Source organism: Drosophila serrata, unplaced genomic scaffold (assembly GCF_035046125.1).
Source record: "Drosophila serrata isolate PLE 108 unplaced genomic scaffold, ASM3504612v1 contig_320, whole genome shotgun sequence".
NCBI lineage: Eukaryota > Metazoa > Arthropoda > Insecta > Diptera > Drosophilidae > Drosophila > Drosophila serrata.
In genome coordinates, this window is record NW_028257218.1 from 270,131 (window position 1) to 293,749 (window position 23,619).

A 23,619-nucleotide genomic window follows, 5' to 3' on the forward strand; every position below is an offset into this window, starting at 1 on the left:
TGTCTGGGGCCCCTTCTCTGGAGTAGACCCTACGCGCTTTACACTCTGCTTTTCCCCGCATTTTCTTTGCCTTTTCGCGCATTTTCCGCTGCCGATTGACTGCCCCACCGTCTTAGCGTCTTTAAATATTTGCCTGGGCCATTGCCAGGATTGTGCTGCTGTTGGCATCGCTTTATTGCCCCCTGAGATGAGCGGCATCCTTTCTACCATCGTCGTCTTCGTCCTTTTTACACAGAAAGAAATGAACAGAAAAGAATCCTTGTATATAAGGAAAACGGCTTACTTAAACGACACACTAGAAGTATTGATTGGAAATAAATGGAATTTTTTATATAAAGTAATTTACAATCTTTCTTACTGTATTTTATCGCAATCATAAGAAATTTTAATATAATAATAGAAGAGTAATATAGTTTTTTAGCTGTGCACGAGTGCAATGGTTCTCGATTCTCAGGACTCGGATGCAGGATGCTGAAGGACCGTCCGTCCACGACGTAGATTACAAATAAATTATCGCTTAATAGTCTTTTTATCCAGCAAGTTGTTGTTGTTGCAACCGTTATTGGCCCGGGCCACTTTGATCCCTCATTTTTATATCGGGAAGCAGGGTCTCTACTGTTCCCACTGGGATGTTTTAATACGAAAAGGCACCTTAAGCCATAAATATACTCCAGATAAAAAGAATCTTAAGAATTCAGTACGAAGCGCATAAGGAATGCTTACGAAAATATAATTTAATTAATTGAGACATCATTTCCAAACTGGAGTTTTCATAATACATTTAATTTGTAAAGTACAAGTTAGTTATTAATTTTAGGGGTTTTAAGTCAGAAAAAAACAATGATTTTCACTGCTTCTTAAAGCCTGGAACATCCTCTGATGTCCAGGTCCAATCATAGCTGCCAGACTGTAGGATGTGAGTGTGGATAATGATGGGGTAAGCCGAAATGGACACAAGGACAAACAGACAGAGGCGACTGTCTGATGGGAATAAGGATATGGACAGAGGGTGCTACGCCTCGGTGATCACTGTACGTTCATGGTGGGCATTCTAGACGTAAAACCAGGAAACCGTCAGCATGCAGATGGGGTTGAAGTTTTTAATAATTCAACGAAAATTAAAACTGGAAAAAAGTAATAAAAGAAACTTTAACAGGGTAGAAGGTTTTGGCCAACAGAAGGGGTCCTCTCTTTTGCCTGTGTTTATACTTTTTAATTAAGCCACAAGATACACTTATCTGAACAAAATTATATACATATTTGCTTTAGGAAAATGGAATTATATATTTAGCATTAAATATGAATGAAGTTATTAGTTATGTATTGGCAAGGAAATTAATTTTTAATTAGGGTTTTAATATTAAAATGCATACAATTTAATGCATTAAATTCAATTTAAATTGGTTTTGCCACATTTTATAAGAAATAATAAATATTGCTGTTGTTTTTTTTTTACACAGAATGATGTAATAATAATATTTAGTTCCAATTAATTGGAAACAAAGAATGGCCCAAAGCTACAATTAATGACATTTATAATTTGGTAAAATCAGTTATTTTTGGGAAAATTGATTAGACTTTTGACCGCGATGTACTCTTTTCTAGAAATCCAGGGGCCCAACCATGTTGGCCAGTGTCGGCACTTGGCATCGAGGCTGAAAGCTGGCGTTTTTCAGTGCCACAAAATTGCGTATGCAAAGGGGGTTAGCAATCGAATTCATTCGATTCGATTTAAAAACGAAATCGAAACGAGACGAACGTGGGAGGAACGGAATGCCTTTGTGGGCGTGGCACACATAGCTGCCGTGCCCAAAGGCATGCGAGGCATGTGCCTCAAAAACACAAAAAACAACAAAAATAAGTGAAACAATAAAGCGCAATGCAAACCAGAAAAAGGGAGCCCAACAGCATATTTAACGGCACTTTTGCGGTTGTCTGATAGCATGCAGGGGCGGTGCAGAGATGGGGGCGTGGCCGGTATCCGGAAGAAATCAGAATATGCGAAGCCATTCGTGTTCGGTTGCTTGTTTATTGATAATGATTTCATTGTGTTCTTATAATTGCATTGCACACTTAAAGGCTATTTACAGGACTCGCTCGCTCTAGCCTAGACTAAAGTTAATTCTATATATATTTATATATATACTCAGTGACATTAATTATCGTACAATTATACATATACATAATACATTGATTCTTTTGTAAATTCTCACGTGCATTTCAGTTGCTTAGAGCTATAAAAATGGTTTAACAAACGCAATCAAAACCGGAAATAACAGAGAGGTTCATTTATGCTGCGGCCGCCATTTTGCATCGAGCCGACTTCCGTCCGCCATATTGGAATGTCAGCGGTGTGAAGAGTCGCACTGCGGTCATCGCGGCAGCCATCGCCATCGTCAACGCCATCGTCGTGGGCAGATGCTGCACTTGTGCTCTTGGGCTGCCAGCTGCCAGGGGAGATGGGTGGAGAATGAGAGGTAGGGAGAGAGGACACACTTTTATTAATTTGCGTTAAAAATTGTCCAAATACGCGACCGCGAACGGACTGTCAGTCGGTATGGAAACGTATTTATTTTTAATTAGCGGCCGGCGACATTGCGGTCAAGTGCATTAAGGGCTGAAGTATTGGGAAAGTGGGGGAAATGCAACACTTTGGGTGCTATAAGTTTTTAATTTTCACAGATTTAATGAACCAAAATGCAGTTGTGCCTTAAAATACATGTGTGAGGAGGTATTTTAGCAAAGGGACTAATAAAATTACTAACTAAAAACGTTTACTTTACTTCTAAGTTTAAGTTTTTAAAAACTAGTTACCTGATCGCGAGTTGGTCAGCTTCTGATTCTTCAGGTCGATGTCGTCCCGGAACACCTGGGCGAACATTGTTGCCTCACGTTGCAGATGCGGATATCGATCAACTTCCGCCACGCAACGAAGCTCCAGGCCTAGTCTGTTTGGGAAGAAGGATCTCTTCTGCTGATTAATTTTTTGAAGCTGCACCTGATGGAAACGCGGATCGTTGGCATAGAAGTTTAGCTGGGAGACAATGCGACGCATATTATATTCATGGGCGGCAATCGTCGTCTCGATGCTAGGCAAAAGGTCCACCAAGGATACCTTCAAGAAATGATAGTAAATTATATATGAATATGAATTACGGTTTATTTTGACCCACCTTTATCCCATTGATGTACCACGTGATTCTGGTAAACAGGCTGGAGAAGTCGGTACTGCAGTTCACCTGAACAAAGTCATCAAAGTGGTACATCGAGTGAAAGCTGCTGATCAATGGATTGTTCTGGGGAAGAGCTGCAATGATAAGGATTATTTTTGTTTACAGTAAATATTTATTAAACTAAGAAATGCAGTGAAAAAGCTTTTGTAAATATTATGCTAAACTCTAAGCTGAAGTGTTTCTGCAGTCACTCAAGTCCTTGCCAAGAGAGCTTAAAGGGTAACTATCCAGAACAATGCTGAGCAAAGCTTCTGCATTATAAATACAAATCGCAAGAAAAAAAACTGGATTCCTCTTTGTGAGACAGATGACTCTTGGCCCGGCTGAGTGCATCTCAGTTACGTCCTTAGCTAATTTTAAACGCACATTACACATGCAAATGGCGCACCTTTTTCGCCGATGTTTGTGCTCCTGCTTTCGCATCTTTTGTTTGTGTTATTTTGCCATCCTCCCAGCCCCTCAAGTTCTCTATTTGCTTTTGATAAATTTTTAAAAATATTTTAACAACAGTAGCGTAGCAGCGGCGGTAGCTGCAGAGCCAGAGGCATGACTATGGCTGCCCCGCATCTACAAGATATTTATTTTATATCAGCGGAAAAATAGATGATCATAAAACACATGCAGAGAAACATCCTGTGGGGCAAAAGTAAAAGCGAAAATAAGAGAATGAAGGCAACAAACACGCACATGCTGGGAAAAGCGGAGCAACACAGACACTGGCACTGGCACTGGCACTGGCAGTGGCGGAGCTTTTCATTTTAGCGATATCCTTTTTAAGCATAAAGTGCTGCCGTAAATCACAGAGCCGCACACACTCACACCCACGAGCGAAAAGGAGCGGCAGGAAGGGTGCTGTAGCTGTAGCTGTATCTGTTTCTCAGTGTGTGTGTACGGATGCGAATCACATGCATCTCTTGGCTACATTTTATGAACGCGCACTGTTCCTCTCGCGAGCACATCCTGGCTGGCTGGCTGGCTGGTTGCCTCGAACAGCTTATCCTGTGCGTGTGCAACACCACCCACCACACCCACCAGCATCTCCTGGTCCCCCAGCCACTTTGCCAGCTCGTCATATATGCAAACGGCTCTGCATGCTCCTTGCAGTTTTCTTTCCCCCCGTTGTTTACTATTAAAATATCACGGAAATTACACATTTTACTCTGTTTATGCTGTGCAGCGGCAAAGGCAACACGCTGGGAATAGCGCGAAAGCAGTAAAGGTAACGAGGAGTATATAGCATTTGGGCACTGTGAAAAAAATGCTACATCTACTTGGGATAATTTGTTGCCTCAAACTAAAATATGTTAAAATAAAAAATGTGACAAAATCATTGACATCTTTTTACGGATTTAAAGCTAAAGAAAATACTGTGTATCAAAAGTTTACAATTAATTAACAAATTGGTTCTATTTAAGCTCTATTTAGATAATTTAAACCTTGATAGAATATATTACATATTGCAAAAGGCTTTAATCTTACACCTTTTAAGAATTAAGTTAGATATACAATTGAATTAAAACATATATAGTATATTATTAATTATATAAAAAAAACTTTAAAAAAAAAAGAACGATAACTTTAAAAGAAGATAAGAAATAATTAATATTATATAATAAATATTAATAATAAATTACAAATTATACAAACTAAAGAAGAACTAATATTCCATATTAGTTTAAGTCAAGTCGCATTTACTTTCAATTTAAAGTCATATTGAAAAACTTTTACAATGCAACTTGTAAACATTTAAGAAGAAATTGTAATACAATAATGTAATAAACAATGCATTCGTAATACAGAATTTATATTTGTTTTTAATTATAGTTTCTTGTTAACACTAATTTTGTTCAGTGCCTTTTGGCATTTGCATTACTCAGATAATTTTAAAGTACGTGCATGTTGTGGGCGCTTGTCTTACGTGCTGGCCCCACTCTCGTTAATTTAAGACTAACAATTGCAATTGCATTTTATTTCTCAAGCACTCCCCCTGCCAGAAGTAGCATCTCCAGCTTCATTTCCCGATCCCCTTTGGTACTCACCTTCCACGCTCATGTTGGCATCGCGTGCAGTTAGCTGGAAGTGGGGCGCATCGCCGGACACCTCGCACCTGTAGACGCCTGAAGACTTGACGCCCAATAAATTGAGCTCCACGCGACAGGAGGATTCGTTGCACTCGTTCCCATCATCGATCAGTTGCACGCCCTCCACGGCAAAGGGAATATAAGTGGGCGGGGTTAGAGGTGAGTATCTGCATCGAGGGAGTTGAAGATAAAAACAATATTGAATGAAAAATAATTAAACTCTAAGCTAGCAATTAAAGATATCTTAAACTTAATTAAATCTTAAATTCCAGCATTTTATATGATTCCTTCGTTTTCTTCCTTATATATATTCGCTGCTTTGAAACAAAATAAACCCTTTCTTATTTGCACTTAAAAAAAAAAACTATCAAGAAGGCGGTAGCCTCACTTCACAGTGTCGGTGCAGATGAGCTGGCAAAGTGGCCGCAAATTGCAAAGGGACTCCCTTCCTTCGTCCTTTTGGAAAGCCAACTGATAATCTACAGATGTGTGTCGTAGGCTTGGGTTAAAAGCTTTCAAAGCCATCAACGCAAACTGGCCAGGAAATGGAGGAATCGTTTCTCTTTTTCGCCACTCGCAGACAAGTGGCTTACATGCACTCAACCTTAACTGATTGCCAATGTGGGTTCGACGTGTGGAGAAATGGGGTTGAGTGGCGGAGAATCCGGGAAAATCAACAGAGAAACCGGGGAGAAAAGTGGCTAAGAGCCGAGGGCAGCCCCTTTAATTTGTTTTGTATTGTGGATTGATGCTCATTAATCCCACAAATGCCTCAAAAAAACATGTAAAAAGCGGAATCCACAACAAAAAAGCGTTCAAGTGGAAAACTTGTCCGGCACACGCACACACACAAACACACACACAGATGTCAAGTGGCTTTTCCCCTCGCACTCCGAAAACCCCATAAATAAAATCCTGGCTAAAGCAGAAAAATCGTTGCCTACTTCTGTGCGCTGTTGTAGTGTTGATAAGTCGCCTTCGAGCGCTACTTGTTAATAGCCATGATAGAGACAGCGGGGGGGCCAGGGAGAGGGTCTGGGCCCGATTTCGCATTATTTGCGGCTTAGGCGGTAACTGCGGCAGCAAATCAACAAATTTGATAAGCAATATAAACGGCAACCGCCGCCGTCCGATGCTCGTTACAAGGGGATTTGTTTGGGACAGAATAATGCCAGGGCATCCTCTCTGTGTTTGGTTTCTGTTTGTCCTTCTGGACAAAAAACATGGGCAACTAAAATACACTTTCAAATAATTTGAAAAACATTGGGAAAATGTTATATTTTTAGTTATATTCCCATATTTATGAACTTTAAAATGCCATATACTATACGGTTTAAGTATATAATTGGCTTGCCATTTGTGTTGCAACTTAAGAATCCTTGAAAATTGGCAATTAGTTGCCCTGAAACTCAAAGGCAAGAAAAATGTTGCCCGTTATTTGTGAACTTCTGGCGCTTTTTCTGGAGCTGCCTCTGTATCTGTATCTGTATATGTATCTGTGTGCCTGACTTAATTTGCATTCGGCTGGCAAGTGCAAGTGGAATTGCAATTGCAATTTGCCTCCAGTTGACTTTTACGTGCTGCTGTCTAATTAAAACTTTCGCTCGCCCCATGAGACCGGCTAACTGTCTCGTTTCTCTCTGACTTTCTCACTGAGTTTTCCCCCTGTCTTGCTTTTGGCCTTTCTCGTTGGTTTTTCTCCGTTGCGGGAGTTCATATATTCGCGCGTTTTGGGTGTGCATGTCCCTGCTCAGTTTTAATTAAGCAAAACGCGAGGCAGCCACTCGAGATTTTTCATTACATATAAACAAACGCACACACAAACACATCCTGGCCTGACAATAATGGAGTGTCATCCCAGCCACTTGTTGGGGTCAAATGGTCTTTTAATCATCATATTTGGAACGGTCTGCCGAAATATGTGCTCTTTTGGGCGATTAATTCGTTGCTTGTCCCGCTGCAAACGATGTGTGCATAAATAATAAATGCCGCTTAACAGACCCGGCTCACATGTGTGTGTGTGTGTTGGCTGTAGGGCTTGGAGCTTTGGTCAAACATTTAAATTAATTTGCCAACACAAATTAATTAATTAAATAATTAATTGAGCAAGAAAGTCGGCCGACACTGAACATATTTGTGTGTGCGGGTGCATGTGTGTGTATGGATTTTGCTTGCACAGCGCTCAAACGCAGAGGAAAGCACTCCGGGGTCAGAGGTCAGGGCATGGGGTCAGCAGCAGGGGCGCGTGGCCCAGATTTCCGTGCATCTGACAGCTGCGTGTTGAAATAAATATCATAAATTATGGTCAGCGACAGTGGGCCGCCTCAGAGCTATCAGGCCTCACTGAGAGGATGATATAACAATGCATATTTTTCCCTAATTTCATAAATAATTGGAAGCTAATAATCTATATATGCATGTATCTAAACTGGATTAGTTTTAATTATTTGCTAATTGTTTATAGATGAGTGAGATAATTAAACATAATTTAACATAATTTCTAGACATTTTTCATAGAGTTTATATTTTAAAGATAGTATATTATCAAATTAATGGATACAAATAATAAATTCTGTATCAAGTTCAATTTATAACCATAAAGCACCGTATGTAAAAAACATAAAACACACTCAGGGTATAGATGGTATATAACATCAATGTTTTACATAATCCATCTGATGCGGCAATATTTCGTACTTACCTAAAAAACTCCTTTCCATTTTTATACCACTTAACCGAATTTAACGTGTGACCACTTATGTCATAGCTGCAGGATAATGTCACGTTATCACGAAAATCAACAATTTGTGGCACATTGATGTCAGTCACACGTAGACACTGAATGCGCCGCACAACTGGCAATGTCGGTGTCGTTGGTTTTTCCGGGAAAGAGAAGAGCAGGGGGGGGGGGAGAAAATATTAGTCCCATGCAGTCAGATGAAAAGCGTCAGATAAAATGATGAGAAATGCCATAAAAATGCTGAACCAAAAAGAGTAAATACGAAAAACTGGCAACGAAATAAAAATGTTTTGCATTTCGCCTGTCGCCTGGCCTTAAATTGAGGCATTAAACCAGTTCCACAGAATCTCGATTTCATGTCACAGATTGTGCGTAATAAAAAATTATCATTTGAATACAAGAGAGGGGAGAAACCGGTCTCTTTCGAAAATTGAATGCCAAAATAAGGGGAAAAGTTCACAATGCTCATTGGACCGATCGATATTTGGTCAATTGGATATTCGGAAAATTAAGAGTTTGATTTTTTATTTTTTCTGTGGGGTAAATTAAAGCTGGATTTTCTTTAAAGAAAAGATGCTACATTGGTAAGAGTGGAATAACTTGTTTAGAAGGATCTTTTTTTAGCATTTTCCCCATGTTATATTTAAGTATTTTTATCATCTAATTTTTATAATATGTGTTATATTTACTTCTAACCTCTCGAATAAAATTCTAAATAAACAATTTACATGTTTCATCACTTGGTCGTCTGTGTTACAAATTGAGATACATTCGTAATCGCTGCTGCTGGGAATTTTAAGCTTGTCAAAAGCAAAACGAAATCGACACGAATTAGAGCATTGCAGGGGAAGGATGAAACGCGGAACAACCGACGCACAATTCCTAATTGAATGAACTTGTAGAAATGCTCGGCACTAAAACTCAGACAGGATTCTCCTTCAGTGCTGGCAAAAAACAACAAACTAAGGGCTGCCACCGACAATGCAAGCACAACTGCATCCAAACCGCGTGCTGGTTTTTACAATTTGCAGAACGCTTTTAAGTGAAAACAGACAGTGCGCAGAAAAAAGGGAAAATGCCGGAAAAAATGGTTAATATCATTAGCTGAAACGGTGCTTTGTTGTTGTTGCTGTTGTGCTGGAGCTGCCTTGCTGGTTTTTTTTTCTCTCCCCAAGCTTCTTATATTGCGCTAAATGCCGAAGTTGCCGCTGCAAATTTCCATAATCTTGGCCCAGTTGAAGTTGCAACGGCAACTGAGGCACACAGCCGCATGATAAGCAAAGCAATCCGGGACTCGTCCTCAACTAGATGCCAACTTGCGCATAATTTTCGCAAATCGCATTAGGTAACAGCAGCAGTAACAGGAGCAGCAGTAAACTGCAACCAGCAACAGGGACGAACAACATTCAGCAACAGTTGCAGATGCAACACTCGCGAATTTAATTTGTCGCAGTTTACAGTTGAAATAACTTGCAAGGATGTCAAAAGTTGCCATTGCCAAAGGCTCCGAGAGGCAGGGTATTTATTTTCGGTTTTCCAGGACGTCTGCAGCATCTGGGAAATCGTGGAAAACTTGTTTAAACTTTCAATAGACAAACACTGGGGAAACAGAGAAAAGTGCCTGCCTGATTCTCGTTGTGATTCCGATTCTGATTCAGATTCTCTTCTCCTGACATGAGTCCTTTGAAGCATGTCAAAGCAGCAGCAGCAGCAGCAACAACAGCAGCAACAAGGACAGCAACAAGCACAACAACAAAGACAACGACAATGGCAAACACATTTGCAAATGGCAGCGGCAACCGCAGCTTAATGACAGCCGTAGAGGAAAAGTAAATGGAAAACTTCACCTGCGCGACTCAAAGACAGGACACAACTGTTTTGCGGCTGTGTTTGTGAGTGTAAGTGTGTGTCTGTGTGTGTGTGCTGCTGCTCGTATATGTAAATAATAAAAATAAGTACATCAAACACAGACAAACGAAACTTTTTTGCACGGCAATCAACGCACTTGAGTGAACTTGGCTGCCTAACAACCAGAACCAAACCCAGGACCAGCACCAGGACCAGGACCCAGAGCCAGAGTTTCGCCAGGAAAGATCCCAAGTCAGAGGCTCAGGACTCAGACTGAGGATGAAATCAAGGAGGAGCAGTCAAGACATCACATCAGTTCGCTATTGCTGTCATGCACTTTGAGAGTATTTTTGAAATAATACAAATAAATAATAATGCAGTTAAAATTATATAAATATTATATAGAAATTAACCAATGTATTAATATTTTAGTTGATTTAACAACGTTTGTAAACTATAAATGGTATTGTCATTAAACTTTAAGTTAAATACAAGAATTACTTTAGGATTGATCTTACTTCCCCTGGTTGAAAATATGTATTTTGAGTTACTTTTTTGGGAGCACTTAAATGGACTTATTTCTCCCAGTGCACTTTCTCCGCCTTCGGGCAGGGCCCCTTGCCTGTCTGGCGCAGCTGTTCGCTTGCGGCCATGAAGCTCCGCAAACAAAGAAGACATCTCAGGCGGCTCTAATGAAAGTCAAGGGCCAAAAGCAGTTCAATAAGCTCTTCTGCTTGGAAGCCTCCCAGAGAAGGTTCCTTTAATGGGTGGCCCCGGATCCGGGATTCGTATTCGAATAGTTTGGTGAAATGTACAGAATTTATTTTGGGTATTTTCCTATTTTTCCGGCTGCCTTCAAATCCGCTTTAAGCGATTTGTCGATGCCGCCGACGACGACGACGAACGATAAACGCTCGAACAGACAAATCTGCAGTAAACCGAGGGTAAAGTAAGCAGCCCAAGGAGCAGGAAAAGCGGGAAATCCGAGAGAAAATCGAGGGGCCAAGCGTCTATAATTTGCATACAAATGCGGGGCCAACAACGACAAGTGCTAGATTAGGTTTTGGGTTCCAGTTCCCTGTTCCCACAGTTCGGTTCGAGGTGGGAGTTTGTTTTAGTTTGGCTCTGGCCTGGGCTGCGGCAAACAAACACAAATAAAGATGCTAATCTCAGCAAAGCGCAGTAGCTTCACAAAAAAACAAAAATAGAAAGCTCGAGCTGCTAAACGAGCAACACGAGCGACAAGAGCAGGGGCAACTTGGCCACAAAAAGCTTGGCCAACAAGCGCATTGCACTTGAAGAGAAAAGGTCAGAAGGGGGCTGGGAATTATCTAACATTTAAGAAGTTAAGCAAAAGAACTACCTTAAATCAAGGTTTATTATTAATATATTTTTACCCTACCTTTGATAACACTTTCAAGAAGTAGATTTTCTATTTACTATCACTTTGGTTTTAGAACCCATTTGTAACATTTTGTAGCAATATTTGGAACACCTTTTTAAAGGTTTCTAAAACTCCTGTGACTTCTATGTATTCTTTGTATTTTTTAATACATTTCCCCCTCATAGTGCTCTATTTCTTTAAGTGTGGTCAACTCTGCTGCCGAGATTCTACAGCTGATGCTGATTTCGAATGCGTGGCTCTGTTGTTTTTTTGCTTTCTGTTTTTCTAGATTCATTCAAATCCCATTTGCTATGCAGCTGCAAACGCGTGAAAGTTTAAACTTGATTTGAGAGACTCCTTCGAATCCGAATCCGTTCCAAAATCCAACTTCAGCTTCAAGTTCGAATGTAGGCGAACGATTTGGCAAGCGGCTTTGTCAGACTTTTGGCCACATGACATGCAAAACTCCCGATCCAATTTTCAGGGCTGGCGGAGAAGTGTAATTTTTGTGTGCAAACATGGCAGAGACATCTCATCGTTTACTCAGCCTTGGGGCATAAATGCGGAAGGATAACAGGGGGGCTGGGGTTCGGGAAACGCACACTTACTAAAATTGAAGACACTTATAAAATCGGCAATTTGTTTAAATAAACTTTATGGCACTTGGGGCCAGAAAGAGAGGCGGAGTTGTCTCCGCCGTTGTAGCCAAATATTTATTTTCGCAGCAGCCAGCGCTCCACTGTTTGCAGTGAATTTTAAGAGCGTCTATAAATTTTAGAAAAGTGCAAATAAAATATAGCGACTGAGGGACTTCCTTCTTGCCACAGTTCTGCTTCCGCAATTCGGTGCGGGTAAATCCTTTAAGGCGTACTCCGGGTTGAAATTGTCGCATTTATGTTTGGTTTATGCAAATGTCCTGCCTTGGCATTTGTCAATGTCTGTGTCTATGTCCTTGTCCTTGTCAGTGCTCTGGAGTTCCTCAAACAATGCATGAATGGGGAACAGGAACCCTGTAAACTCTGCACAGTTTGTTTAACATTCTTTTTTGGTAATGAATATGCTTTAGCATATGTAAGGGGAATTTGAATAACCTAAAATACTGGTAGTAAATTGAACAAATAAATTGTAAAAATGGAATAGTTAAATGAAAATTCGATTTTAAACGAAAGAGGGAATTAATCAATATTTCAGTATAACTCTTTGTTGAAGATTTAAATACATATGAATAAAAGAACCTAAAGAATTTTCTTTGAGCACTTTTCCTTTCAAATTAAAGCTCAAAAAAATCAAACATATATTATTATCAGCAAGAGAAAAAACCTCTTAAGAGACAAGGAATATCTGAAGGGTTCATCAAAAACCAAAAGCAGATATAAAATTTAAGTAGAAAAGTAACCTTGAAAACTATTTTATTTAATTTTCCTTATCCTTTTACTTAGAATTGTCTCTGCAAAAGTAAAAGCTACAAAAAGGACCCTCTACTTATCTGTCGCAGACACATTAAAGCTAATTGAAATTATTATTTTTATATAGCGATGTCAAGTTCTGGTCGTTTTGGGTCTTTTTGCATTTCATTGGGCGAGCCATAATTAAAAGTGTATTTAAAAAACAATTTCGACGGCATAAAATTAACATAAATTGATGTGGTCGAGGTCGGGTCAGGACATGCTATTGGGTCGAAAGGCGAAAGGCGGCGACACCCAAACAAACACATTTATTGCTATGCTAATTTCGTGTTCGGGTCAAAACAGGGGCCAAAATGCACAAAGGCGCCGAGCGGAAACGGAAATGCCTAAATGACTATGCCATAGTGTTGTCTGTGTGCGTTTGTATCTGTGTGTATGTATGTATGTGTGTGTGAGAGCCACAAAGTTGCCGACTTTGTCGTTAAAAAAAGGTTTTGCAGCAGCGGCTTGCCAAAGGATTAAAAGCAAAAGGCAATAAAATGAAAAGTTTCAAATATTTTCATTATTATACATAGAGCCAGGACCGGTCGACCGTCCGGCAGTCGTCGGAGGAGGACTTTAACCTTAACTTACCCAAAAGCATGTGCACGCCCAGCTGCAGGAGCCAGCGACCGAGGTCCATTGTGGGCAGTCCGTCGCCTTTAAAGCCCCCAGCCGATTCCGCAGATCCAGCTCCCTGGCCACATGGAACAATATATATATCCCGATGGCGGCGAGGACCAGAAGTGAGATGGGGGAAACTTTGCTCTCTCTCTCTGGCCAAAACTCAATGGCCGGCCATATTTTCTATTAGTCCAAACTTTCAGAGGGAAAACTTTTTCCGCTCTACGCGCCGCCTCTTATGATTACATCGTCGGAGTTGCCGGGCATCTATCTACATGGATATAGATATAGTTTCGATATCGATAAATGCCATTGACAGGTCAGCGGGCCAATGAGCTAGAAAAATAAATTGAGAATCCCTGTTACCGAAAACGAAATCGTTGGCATGGCTCTTTTTTTTGTTTTAAGGTTATTAAATTTGAAAACTTTTTTGGCGTCAAAGTCCAAAAAACATTCATCGTCTCCGTTCTAGGTTATACACTTGAAGAGAAAGTTTTTCAATATATTAAAAATTTAAATTAATTTATATACTACGGTTAAACCATACTTATACCAATATTCATCTTACTCCATTTAAATAATTCTTTGTAAATAGCCGAAAGCAAATTATTTAGTTAATATTTATTACATTCAAATAGTGTGTCTGTGTGAAAGCTTAAGTAAATGTTTTCTACTTCTTTTGGTATTTAAAATTGTATTTTATCAGCAATATAAATATGTATATTCCTATTATAAATTGTTCCATTCTCTAATTGAAAATCTGTTATGTTGAGTTTTCTCCCAGTGCATTTCTATGTGTGCTTCTTTCCCCGCCCGCACGTGTCTGACTTTTGTAAAGTTTCAGTTTGGCTTTTTTATTAAACTTTCCTTTCTGACTTTTTTCGTTTCTGTTTGGCTACTGCATTTGTTTATTGTCATTGTCAGCGTTATTTAAACGTTGACAGTTTCAAAAAAATTCACCAAGGTCCAGTAAAAACGAATACAAAAAATATTAGAAAATATAAAAAATCTACAGGCAACTTTGTCTGCCTTGGAAGCCGAAAAATGCCCCGTTGCTGGCGGGATCTCAAGGGCTAAACCCGAGACTGGGAAACGAACGGAGGAGCGGGCAGCATCCAGACCTGACCTCGGCAGGACGCTTCGGGCACAAAGTCCTTTAATGCTCTAATCAAATTGTGGCTTCTTTTTTGTGGGCTTCCCCTCGTTAATGTTGTTGTTACTGCTGCTGATGCTGTCGTCATTGTTTTGGTTTCATTGACGCGTTTATTAAAATTACCGCGGCAAAGTTTTCGCTGCGGAACGGAATTATTATTATTTTTTACTTTTTTTTTTTTTTAACAGACAGACTGAAACAGGCAGGATGGCAGGCAGGATGGCAGGAGTCGGGTTGTTTGCTACTAAAAATATTCGTTACAGTCGGAGGAGTTTGAATGAACAAATTACAATTGTGATTGGACCGGACAGGAAGCAAGAAATGGCAAAAGGAAGGAAGACACAGGAAGCAAAGTGTATAGCTTAAATATTTGATTATAATGGCTAAAATTAAATTGATGTGTTAATAAATTAGAGCGAGGCAAAGGTTAAATATTTAAAGAGAGTAAATAAATAGCTAAAGGGGCAATGGGATAAAGATCAAAAGGTTAAATGGGTTAATTACCATTTACTAAGATTAAATCATTTTCATTTCTTTTGAAGCGATATATTTTCCTTAAATTTAATATTTAATTTTCAGTCTCATACAGACTCCATATAAAATAAAGCCTGGTTGATAGATTTATATTTTAATTAAATAAAGACCACCCAAACAAAAAATATGTTTTCTTTGAAATATCAAATCTCTTTTCGATTGTTTTATCTTTTATTTTGGTTCAGTAAGCAAACGAAATCATTGAAACTAGAATTGTTTCGAGCCAAAGACAAGTTTGAATACTTGCTAATTGAATTGTTTCAATGAAATTTAAATTGTTGATTGACATGATCTCTCAGAGCCATCGATGTCAGCTTGTAAGCATACAAGGGCCAATAAAAATATTTGGACAGCAATATGATTGGCAATTCCCGGAGCAGAATATGCCATTTAAAATGTGCATGACAGATACGAAATTGAATCAAAGGCGATGGCAAATGCACAAAAATTCTTTTCACAGTTGTGAAACAATAGAGAGAAGTCCTCGCTTATGCAATTGAACTAGGGCCTTCCTTACAGGACTCTCAGCATCCTTTTCCCGAGGCAATGTCTTGCAATTATATGGGAAATATATGTTTAAATGAATGGCACTTCAGTGGCTCCAGCTCCATTAGTATTTGCAGTTGCAGATGCAATTGCCTTTCGACTTATTTGGCATATCAATTTGCTCTCAATTTGTTGTGCATTAACATGGCGTATACGCAACATGTTTCCCATCGACGGAGACAATGTCAAGCACACATACACACACTCTCACACATAGCATACTAGAACCCTAAATGGGGCACACACACACACACACTAACACAGGATAGTGACTTAAACAGCTCTGCTCGGAGCTGAGTTAATTACTTAATGGCAATGTAATGTAAACACATACATAATTAACAAACATTTCATTGACTGGCTTAAATGACACACGTACACACAGAGTCTCTCTCTGGCTGTCTAAAATCTACACAGGACCCTTTGAAATATTTATGGTATCCTGCCAATGCATTTGGCACTAGTTTTACCTAGATCTGCATATGGTCATAATTCCAGTAATTTTGAAATCTCTTTTTTTTATTGGCTTTATCTTTCTTGGAGCTTAACTAATATTTGGCGTTTCGATTTCGGATTTTCTTTTGTTGACAAAACTTCACCGTACCGCTTCGCACGGTAACACTTTTCCCTTCGTACCGCTCCGCACCAGAGTTGCCGTGAAACTGACTCCGGCGTCTGGGCTCTGGGAATCGGCACTCGGGATTCCTTCACGGATCCGGAGCAACTCTTTGATGCCGTGGTTGATGGGTCCTTCGGCGGCTCAGCTTCGTCGTCCGCATGCTGAATTTTTTCTCGGAAAAGCCGCTGTTCGAAGAGAACATTCGGAGATGGAGCTCTAAAGAGAGTAATAGTCTTTGGGCGCGGCGTCTCTCTTGGATGCTCTCTTGTTTCCTATAAATCATGGGATGCTGCTCCTGTTACTTTGTCGCTTTGTGGTCGCTGTTAAAAGTCGTTTTCTGTTAAGTCAACAGAGTGGAGACTTTTTGCAGAGCAGAAACAGAATGTTAATTAGTTCTGGCAATAATAACAGACAACACTGGCAATGTTGAGCTAGGATGATGCTCAAAGAAGTTTCTAGTTCTTGATATTATATAAAAATAAAACAAATTGTATATACAAGCAATTTAGTTTGCTAAAAATATAATACATTTAAGTGGAGAACACTTGAGAATTAGGTTACTTTATTCAAGAAAATAAGGATACTAATTAACATACTTTGAAGGAAGAGCTATATAAAATACTGTTGGTATAAGAATACTACTTTTCTATTTGTAAATTCTTTGTTATATACTTTAAGATTCCAGTTTTAAATTCAAACGCTTATTTAACCCCAACCCATTCTCAGCTAAATCGCTCGCTTAAGCCCACAGTTTGGCTGCTTAGTGTGGCATTAACTCTCGGCGGCCTTGTGCAGCGGAGTAGACAATTGAAAACTACATTTGCCAGCCGGGCCAAATCCTATTAGCCACATGCCAGTCTTTGTCGCTGATGGCCGCATTTTGGCCAACGGACATGGCGGAATGGCGGATTGCATCCAGCAGCAGGAGCAGCCAGGAAGGAACCTGCATCTAGCGGCTTAAGCCGCAGCTGCAATTGCTGTTGCTTTGCTCGAAAAAGAAATGGAATTTCGCCGGCAAGCCGCTTAGTTTCTTATCGATTTCATTTGTTGTGTTTCCAAAAAGCCACTTTAAGGGACAGGGTGGCGAATTTTGTAGTTATCAGTCACTTGCAGAAGCTGCAGCTGATGTTTCTACGGCTCCTGGCAAGGGCAAATCATGGGCTATCTCTGATTTCTGGCTTCCTGGTACTGCTGCTCCAAAAAAGAAAACCAACACACAATGCCAGTAAATCTAACTGTCAGCTAAGATATTTGTTATCGTTTCAATTAAAATAAATTGTGAATCAATGTAATTTCAAGCTTTCTAGAAAATTAATTTTAATTTAAATCCGAGTTTTAAAATAGTTCACATATCACATTTAATGGCTGTCAGTGAAATAACGAGGAAACTAAGAGTCTATAATGCAATCGATTTGCTCTTAATGGCACCTGGTTAAATGGTTAAATGGTTAAATGAAATTGTGTTAAAAATAAAATCAACTCAAATCAATTCAAATGCATTTTCCACTCTGCTCGGCTGGCAATAATTAATTTTTGTAAATTGACATCACCGGACCGCCATTGTGAGAGCTTGTTAAAAATCAATAAAGCTTATGGGCTTAATGAGCTCAATGAGCGTTTCCTAGGTGGAATGCCACGCCCCCTGCTGCATCGCACTGATGGGCCCTGATCGTTCGCATTAAGCTGATTTAATATTCAAGTATTTATCGAATATATTGTGCGCACTTTTGCCAACCAACTTACATAGCCATAAACTGAAAATATTCGAGCATATTTATTTAATTTCAAGCATTATTGTCGCCTGTGCTCCACAGGGATTTGTCCTAGGTCACGAGAAGAGCTCGTAAACTTTGGGAAATGTTGTGACTTCCTCCATCCGATGATGCTTTTCGTTCTTTAGATATCTAGAGAAAAAGTGTGATATCCAGGGTCATGGCACTAAAGTCACGGAATTTTTGAACATTTTTCAACTATTAAACAATCTTTCTAATACTTTAGGTAAAGTTGGTCCTAGCTAATTTATGCTTTGAATATTATTTATAGTTTTTACCATACATTTACATATAGAAATATTGCATGTTTTCTCGAGAGTTCCTTTAATTTTATTTATGTCAGAATGGGATCTTATTACACAATTTCTTTTCAGCTTACAATTGGTATTTAAAAATTCAGTAAGCTTTATATTAAAATGCTTACACACAGCATAGTGTGATTTTCCCACGAGGAGACCCTCGAATGCAGCGCACTTAAATGCCTGAAAAATTGATTAAAATGTGGGCCGAGAAATATGCGGATGCAATGGGAAATGTATGACCGCAGCGATTTCCCCTCGGCCAAGGGCCATTCTCATATATTCCCGTTGTTGTCGCCGGCGACACACTTGCGGTAAAGTTTTTATTTCCTTTTTTGTATTTTTCGGCAATAGCTGCATATCCGTAGATGGCACGTGAGTTTTCCGTACCCGGCGCATGACCAAGGGACTAATGGCCCTCTCAGCACACACACACACACTCGCACACTTGTACACTTGTCACGTGTTTAGACTACAACAAATATGCTAAAAATGTTATGCCAAAAGCCATGCCAGGCCAGGCGATGGGAGATGCTAGGAAGCAGGATGCAGGGCCTTTGGATTTTGCATTTTACAGCGCTCGAAGGCAGCGCAGCTGCTAAACTTGGCGCCGTTTGTTGCCATTTGCGGAAATGCGCGCGAGTATTTTAAAAATGCATTCCCACCGCCTCTCCACCACCCCCTGCCAGCATCAGCCATCACGTTCTGGCCACGTTAAGCAAGCTATGGCAGCAGGGCAGCAGGTTCCACCATACACAGCTGATGGCGATGTGATATGGTCTCTCGATAAAGTATCCAAAGTTGTTGAACGGTAAATTGTTACCTGATGGTAATACATAAAATAAGTAAAGTTAAAATATTACAAGTTAGTAAAATAACTCATAATTTTAATACAAAATATAATAGAGTTAAAATTAATAGGAGCATATTTTCATTAGTTAGCAAGAGGTTATAAAAAGTCCCTTTGCTGGTACATGAAAATCCATTTATATATACAATATTATAAATAATAATAAAATTATTAAATATTATATAATAAATAAATATATTTTTAGCACCTTTTAAAATTTTAGGCTTATAATTTTTTATCTTCAAGGTTTTAAATCGATTATTCTACAGACTACACTGCGTATGAGTAATATGGTTCATATCATATTACGCATACGCAGTGTTGCTTCAAATCATATTACTCATACGCACTGTTGTTTCAATTTATATGGCAAAAACTTAATATAAATTAAAAAATACTCTATTTTTGGGTCATTTAGTACAGTGTCATGCCAGCACATCTGCTTGGCTAAAAGGCTAACATGAGGGCTTGTGGTGTCATCTCGGTTCCCAGCGGGTTTAATGGAGTTGCCGTCGACGTGTCGTGTAGGTGGTCCCGGACATGGCCAAGCTTTGCCCCTCTTCCAGAGTTCCAGAAGCTCCCCTATAGTCTTAGTCCCGAATAAACTCCAAACATGATCGGGCGAAATTTACATTGGGCCAAAGTTTTGGCGGATCTGCGGTGCGGGTGGCTAAAACTTCTTGGCTCTTGATTTTTCATGAACTGCCATCGTCTGGCATTCGGCGAGAGAATGATGGCTCATTATGGGGGTTGGTGGGGGGGTTGTTTTCCTTTTTTTCTTTCTTGAGAGGTTTCAGCCACTTGGCAAGACGCTTGCCACATTCCTAGGCAAATACTCGTAAATAAGCAGCCGCTGCGGCAACAATAATGCGACTATTGTCGCTGCGCCCAAAAGTATGCAGCGAAATGCGGAAGGAGCGAGGCGAATGGCGAACGGCGAGCAAGGAGCCACGGCAAGTTTATTAAAAATCTGAGTTTTCCCCTCCTCACACCCACGCTCCCTGGTGTATTATTATTGTTTTCCTTTTTGGCCTTTCTTGTGCCTGTTTTATTTCATTCCTTCTCTTTCATTTTTGTTGCGATTTTTTTGTTTGTTTTGTTATGTTTTTCGTCGTCGGTTTACTTTTATACTCTACTAAAGGGTATCAAAATGTATCCTTGAAAGTTACAAGAACCAAGAAGGTCACAACTGTGTGTATTTGTTTAAGTTTAGAAAATTAATATTAGAATAAGAAAGTATTTATTATTAGACAAGAAAAGATAAGAAAATACTGAGGAATTACCATTGATGAAAGCGAGTAAAAAGATCAAAATGACGAGTAAAGACGAGAAGGACCGAGAAGAAAACGACGAGAAGAGAGGAAGCAAGAGCGGGTAAGCGACAAGTGATTATTTGTATAATAATAGTATTAAATTAAATAAAAATATACTTAAACGTCCAATATAAATAAAAATCCCCCACTTACACTCTTTAGAATAACTTGAAATTTTCAGAGCATGATTAAAAATCTCAAGACTGCAAGGGCATTTCCAGAGTCGGTCTTAGACCTAAAACTAGGTATTTTTTTGGTTCTTTTTTATACCGCACCACTTGGCCAGGGCAGTGCTACATGCACTTGAGTTTCATTTGCTTGTTCGCCAGAATAACCCCCCTTTGGCCCCTTAGCCAATGTCAGAGAGTGCATTAAAAATTGTAGTGGCCCGAAAAGTTTTATGTACATTGCCAGAAAGAGAGGGGCAGAGAGCCAAAAAGAAAAACCACAACAAAATGAAGTCGAAATGTTGCCGGGCCGGTTGTTGTTTCTGTTCTTGTTCTTCTTCTTGTGTTGTTCGTGTTCTGGGCCATTATTATTGCCCAGATGTTGTTGCTGCCGCGGTACAGTTCACTTTGTTAAATTATGTGCAGCATTTGCGGCTCCACTTCCCACTCGCGCGGCATATCGACTGACCTTTGGCCCACCCGCATCCACCCCCTCTTCCCTTGCGCCCTGTGCATTCCCTTAGAGTATTTCGCTGGCGGCGAATAAAATTAATTATTATTCGCATAAAAAGTCGGCCTCTGGGGAGAGTTATGAATACAATTTATAATGATTACCATTTATGCATATTCAGTAATGGAAAATGTCGCTTACTGCGATTACCCATATCTGATGCGATATTTAGGAATAAAGAGAAGACTCTTTGAAATGTTTATCACAGTCACTGAGGAGAGAAAATCAACAAAAGACTATTTGTAGAGCATATCCGTTCGGTTTGCCGTCAAAAATGTAATTTTATAGAGAAGAAACAAGTTAGTATCACTTTTCACCTAACCCCAAATATCATCCGGTAAGCGAGACCAGCACCTTGGCACAATCTGATTACATTCGATTCGATGGGCAAACGGCGCCGAAGCAACCAGATTAGTTTAGGAGCAGATGCATGGAGGATCTCGCCATCGAATACACCGGTTAATAGCTCCGGCAAGCCCAATTCCAAAGTCCCATCAAAACAGTGTTCGAAGTCTTCATTAAAGTCCACTTCAAAATCCATTTCGAAAACCTCCACGAAACCCACCGCCAAGTTCTCCGTTAGAAACTCCGGCAGGAACTCCTACCGCAGGGCAAATCAATTCTGCGAAGCATCTTCCACACAACCAGTTATGGGTCAGGGTCTAGTTCCTAGTAAGGATCACAGTCAGGTCCGGAAGGACAACGTGGAGGTCGTTGAGTCAATTTCTAATATGAAAAGCATTGGGCCACATCGCCACAGTGGCGTTTTCCTGTACCGAAATAGCTTCGATGCCATCCAATTGCTTACCCGGAACACGAGCTCCGGCCCGGATGACTACGGCGAGCAGCGGATCATAGGGGACTACCGGAACAAACGCTGTGAGTTCCGGTCCTGGTCACCGTTCCAGTCCAAGCTGGCCGCCGGTATTATGAGCGGTGTGAACGACCTGCACCTTCACAGCGGTGCCAAGGTGCTTTATTTGGGAGCAGGCTTCGGGCGTTCCGTGACCCATGTCTCGGATATTGTCGGTGAAACGGGCATGGTCTATGCCGTGGAGCGGGGCATCTGGTCGGGACGCCAGTTGGTGGGATTGGCCAGTCACCGGCCCAATATCGTGCCCATTATCGAGGATGCCACGATGCCGTACAAGTACTGCCGCCAGGTTCCCGCCGGCATCGATGTCATCTTCTGCGATTTGCCGCAAGCGGACCAAGTGCGTTCCCTGATGCTGAATGCTCGCCATTTCCTGTCGCCCGAAGGACACTTCGCGGCCTTCCTGCACGCACCGAGTATCGATAGCAAGGTGCCCGTCATGGAGGCCTTTGCCGCAGAGGCCGAACGCCTTCTGCTCGAGCAGCTAAAGCCCCTCGAAGTGGTGACCCTGGATCCCTTCAAGCCCGGTTATGCCCTGGTTTTAGGCATTTCCACACGCCAGAATCTTTGTTCCTAGCTGGTCCGGTGTACGTCTGATGTACGGAGATGGCTATTTTAAATTTATATTCGTTCTTAGTTTGTATTAACTAATAAATGTTTTCGTGTTATAAAGGAAACCTTTCGTTACAATTCGAATTATTTAATATGTAAAAATTACGTAGAATTAACTTTTAGAAATAACTTTTGTTGTCCATTTGATATTTCATTATATTCATATCCTTTAAATATGACTTGTGGGCTCAATGCATTAATAGTTTTACGTTCATGTTTATTCAATAATTAATAATAATAAATTAATTAATTATTCCAGTGAAGAACAACAACAACACAAAACAAAATTGAATTAATAACAAATTATTTATGGCTCAGTGCGAAGTGGAAGCATACATATAATTAAACAATTTATTGCAATTGCAATGCTTATGCAGATACAAAGATCAGCTTATATAAACAGAAGCGAGTGGTTAATACAAAAAACCGACATTTATGCTCTATCTCATCCTATATAACTTACAGATATGTAAACTAAATATTTCACAAAATGGATATCAGTTACTTTAAAATTCTCTAGTCATAGGAAATTCCCAAGGATAATTGGGTTAGATAATCCGCATCATAATTATGGCGTTAATTTACACTTATCACCCGAGGGTCCTAGTAACATAATTTCTTAAGTCCTTTCAACTCCAATACATAATGAATGTGCTGGGCCTCGCTAATAATCTTATTCAACATTCATCAAATATCACGCATTCAGCCCGCATTTAATTAGAGGGAACAGTTTTAATTTAATTAGGGATTACAACTAATAAAACTTTTTCATTTCGCTGACTCGGCTGGATTCGCACACTTCTCCGAGCACAAACACCATTTGTTCAAACAAATGCATGGCAAAATCTTAATTAACCTCAGGGTGCAGAGCATAAACCCAGCACACCACACGCGAGAATACACTTTGCGATAAATATATGCTTTATTGAAACTATATTTGTAAATTGCTAAATATGAGAAGGAGAAAGGAGCAACAATTTACATTTTGTATTTGCAAATAAATATTTAACTATT

General features: G+C 39.9%; 2 protein-coding genes and 1 long non-coding RNA gene across 4 annotated transcripts; 2 read left to right on the plus strand and 1 right to left on the minus strand.

Moving 5' to 3' along the window:
• Positions 1–2,009: 2,009 nt before the first annotated feature.
• beat-Vb (beaten path Vb) lies at positions 2,010–16,315 on the minus strand. Of its 2 annotated transcripts, none has more exons than XM_020957330.2 (7): positions 16,059–16,315; positions 13,326–13,691; positions 8,016–8,169; positions 5,273–5,481; positions 3,174–3,307; positions 2,815–3,115; positions 2,010–2,447 (listed from the first exon to the last, which is right to left on the minus strand). In XM_020957330.2, exons 2-7 carry the CDS (start codon positions 13,372–13,374, stop codon positions 2,290–2,292), a joined length of 1,005 nt encoding a protein of 334 aa, XP_020812989.2. In that variant the 5' UTR covers positions 13,375–13,691; positions 16,059–16,315; the 3' UTR covers positions 2,010–2,289. The 2 variants fall into 2 exon arrangements, with proteins under 2 accessions (XP_020812989.2, XP_086693697.1); XM_086837571.1 differs by having other exon boundaries at positions 15,923–16,252.
• On the plus strand, positions 9,606–10,396 carry LOC147642957 (uncharacterized). The gene is made up of 2 exons (XR_015272740.1): positions 9,606–9,952; positions 10,025–10,396. It is a non-coding gene; the product is annotated as an uncharacterized LOC147642957 (long non-coding RNA).
• Positions 16,316–21,296: 4,981 nt separating the features above from the next.
• Positions 21,297–22,670, plus strand: LOC110187873 (uncharacterized). The gene has a single exon (XM_020957357.2). The coding sequence runs from the start codon at positions 21,503–21,505 to the stop codon at positions 22,568–22,570; it is 1,068 nt and encodes a 355-aa protein (XP_020813016.1). The 5' UTR covers positions 21,297–21,502; the 3' UTR covers positions 22,571–22,670.
• Positions 22,671–23,619: the final 949 nt, after the last annotated feature.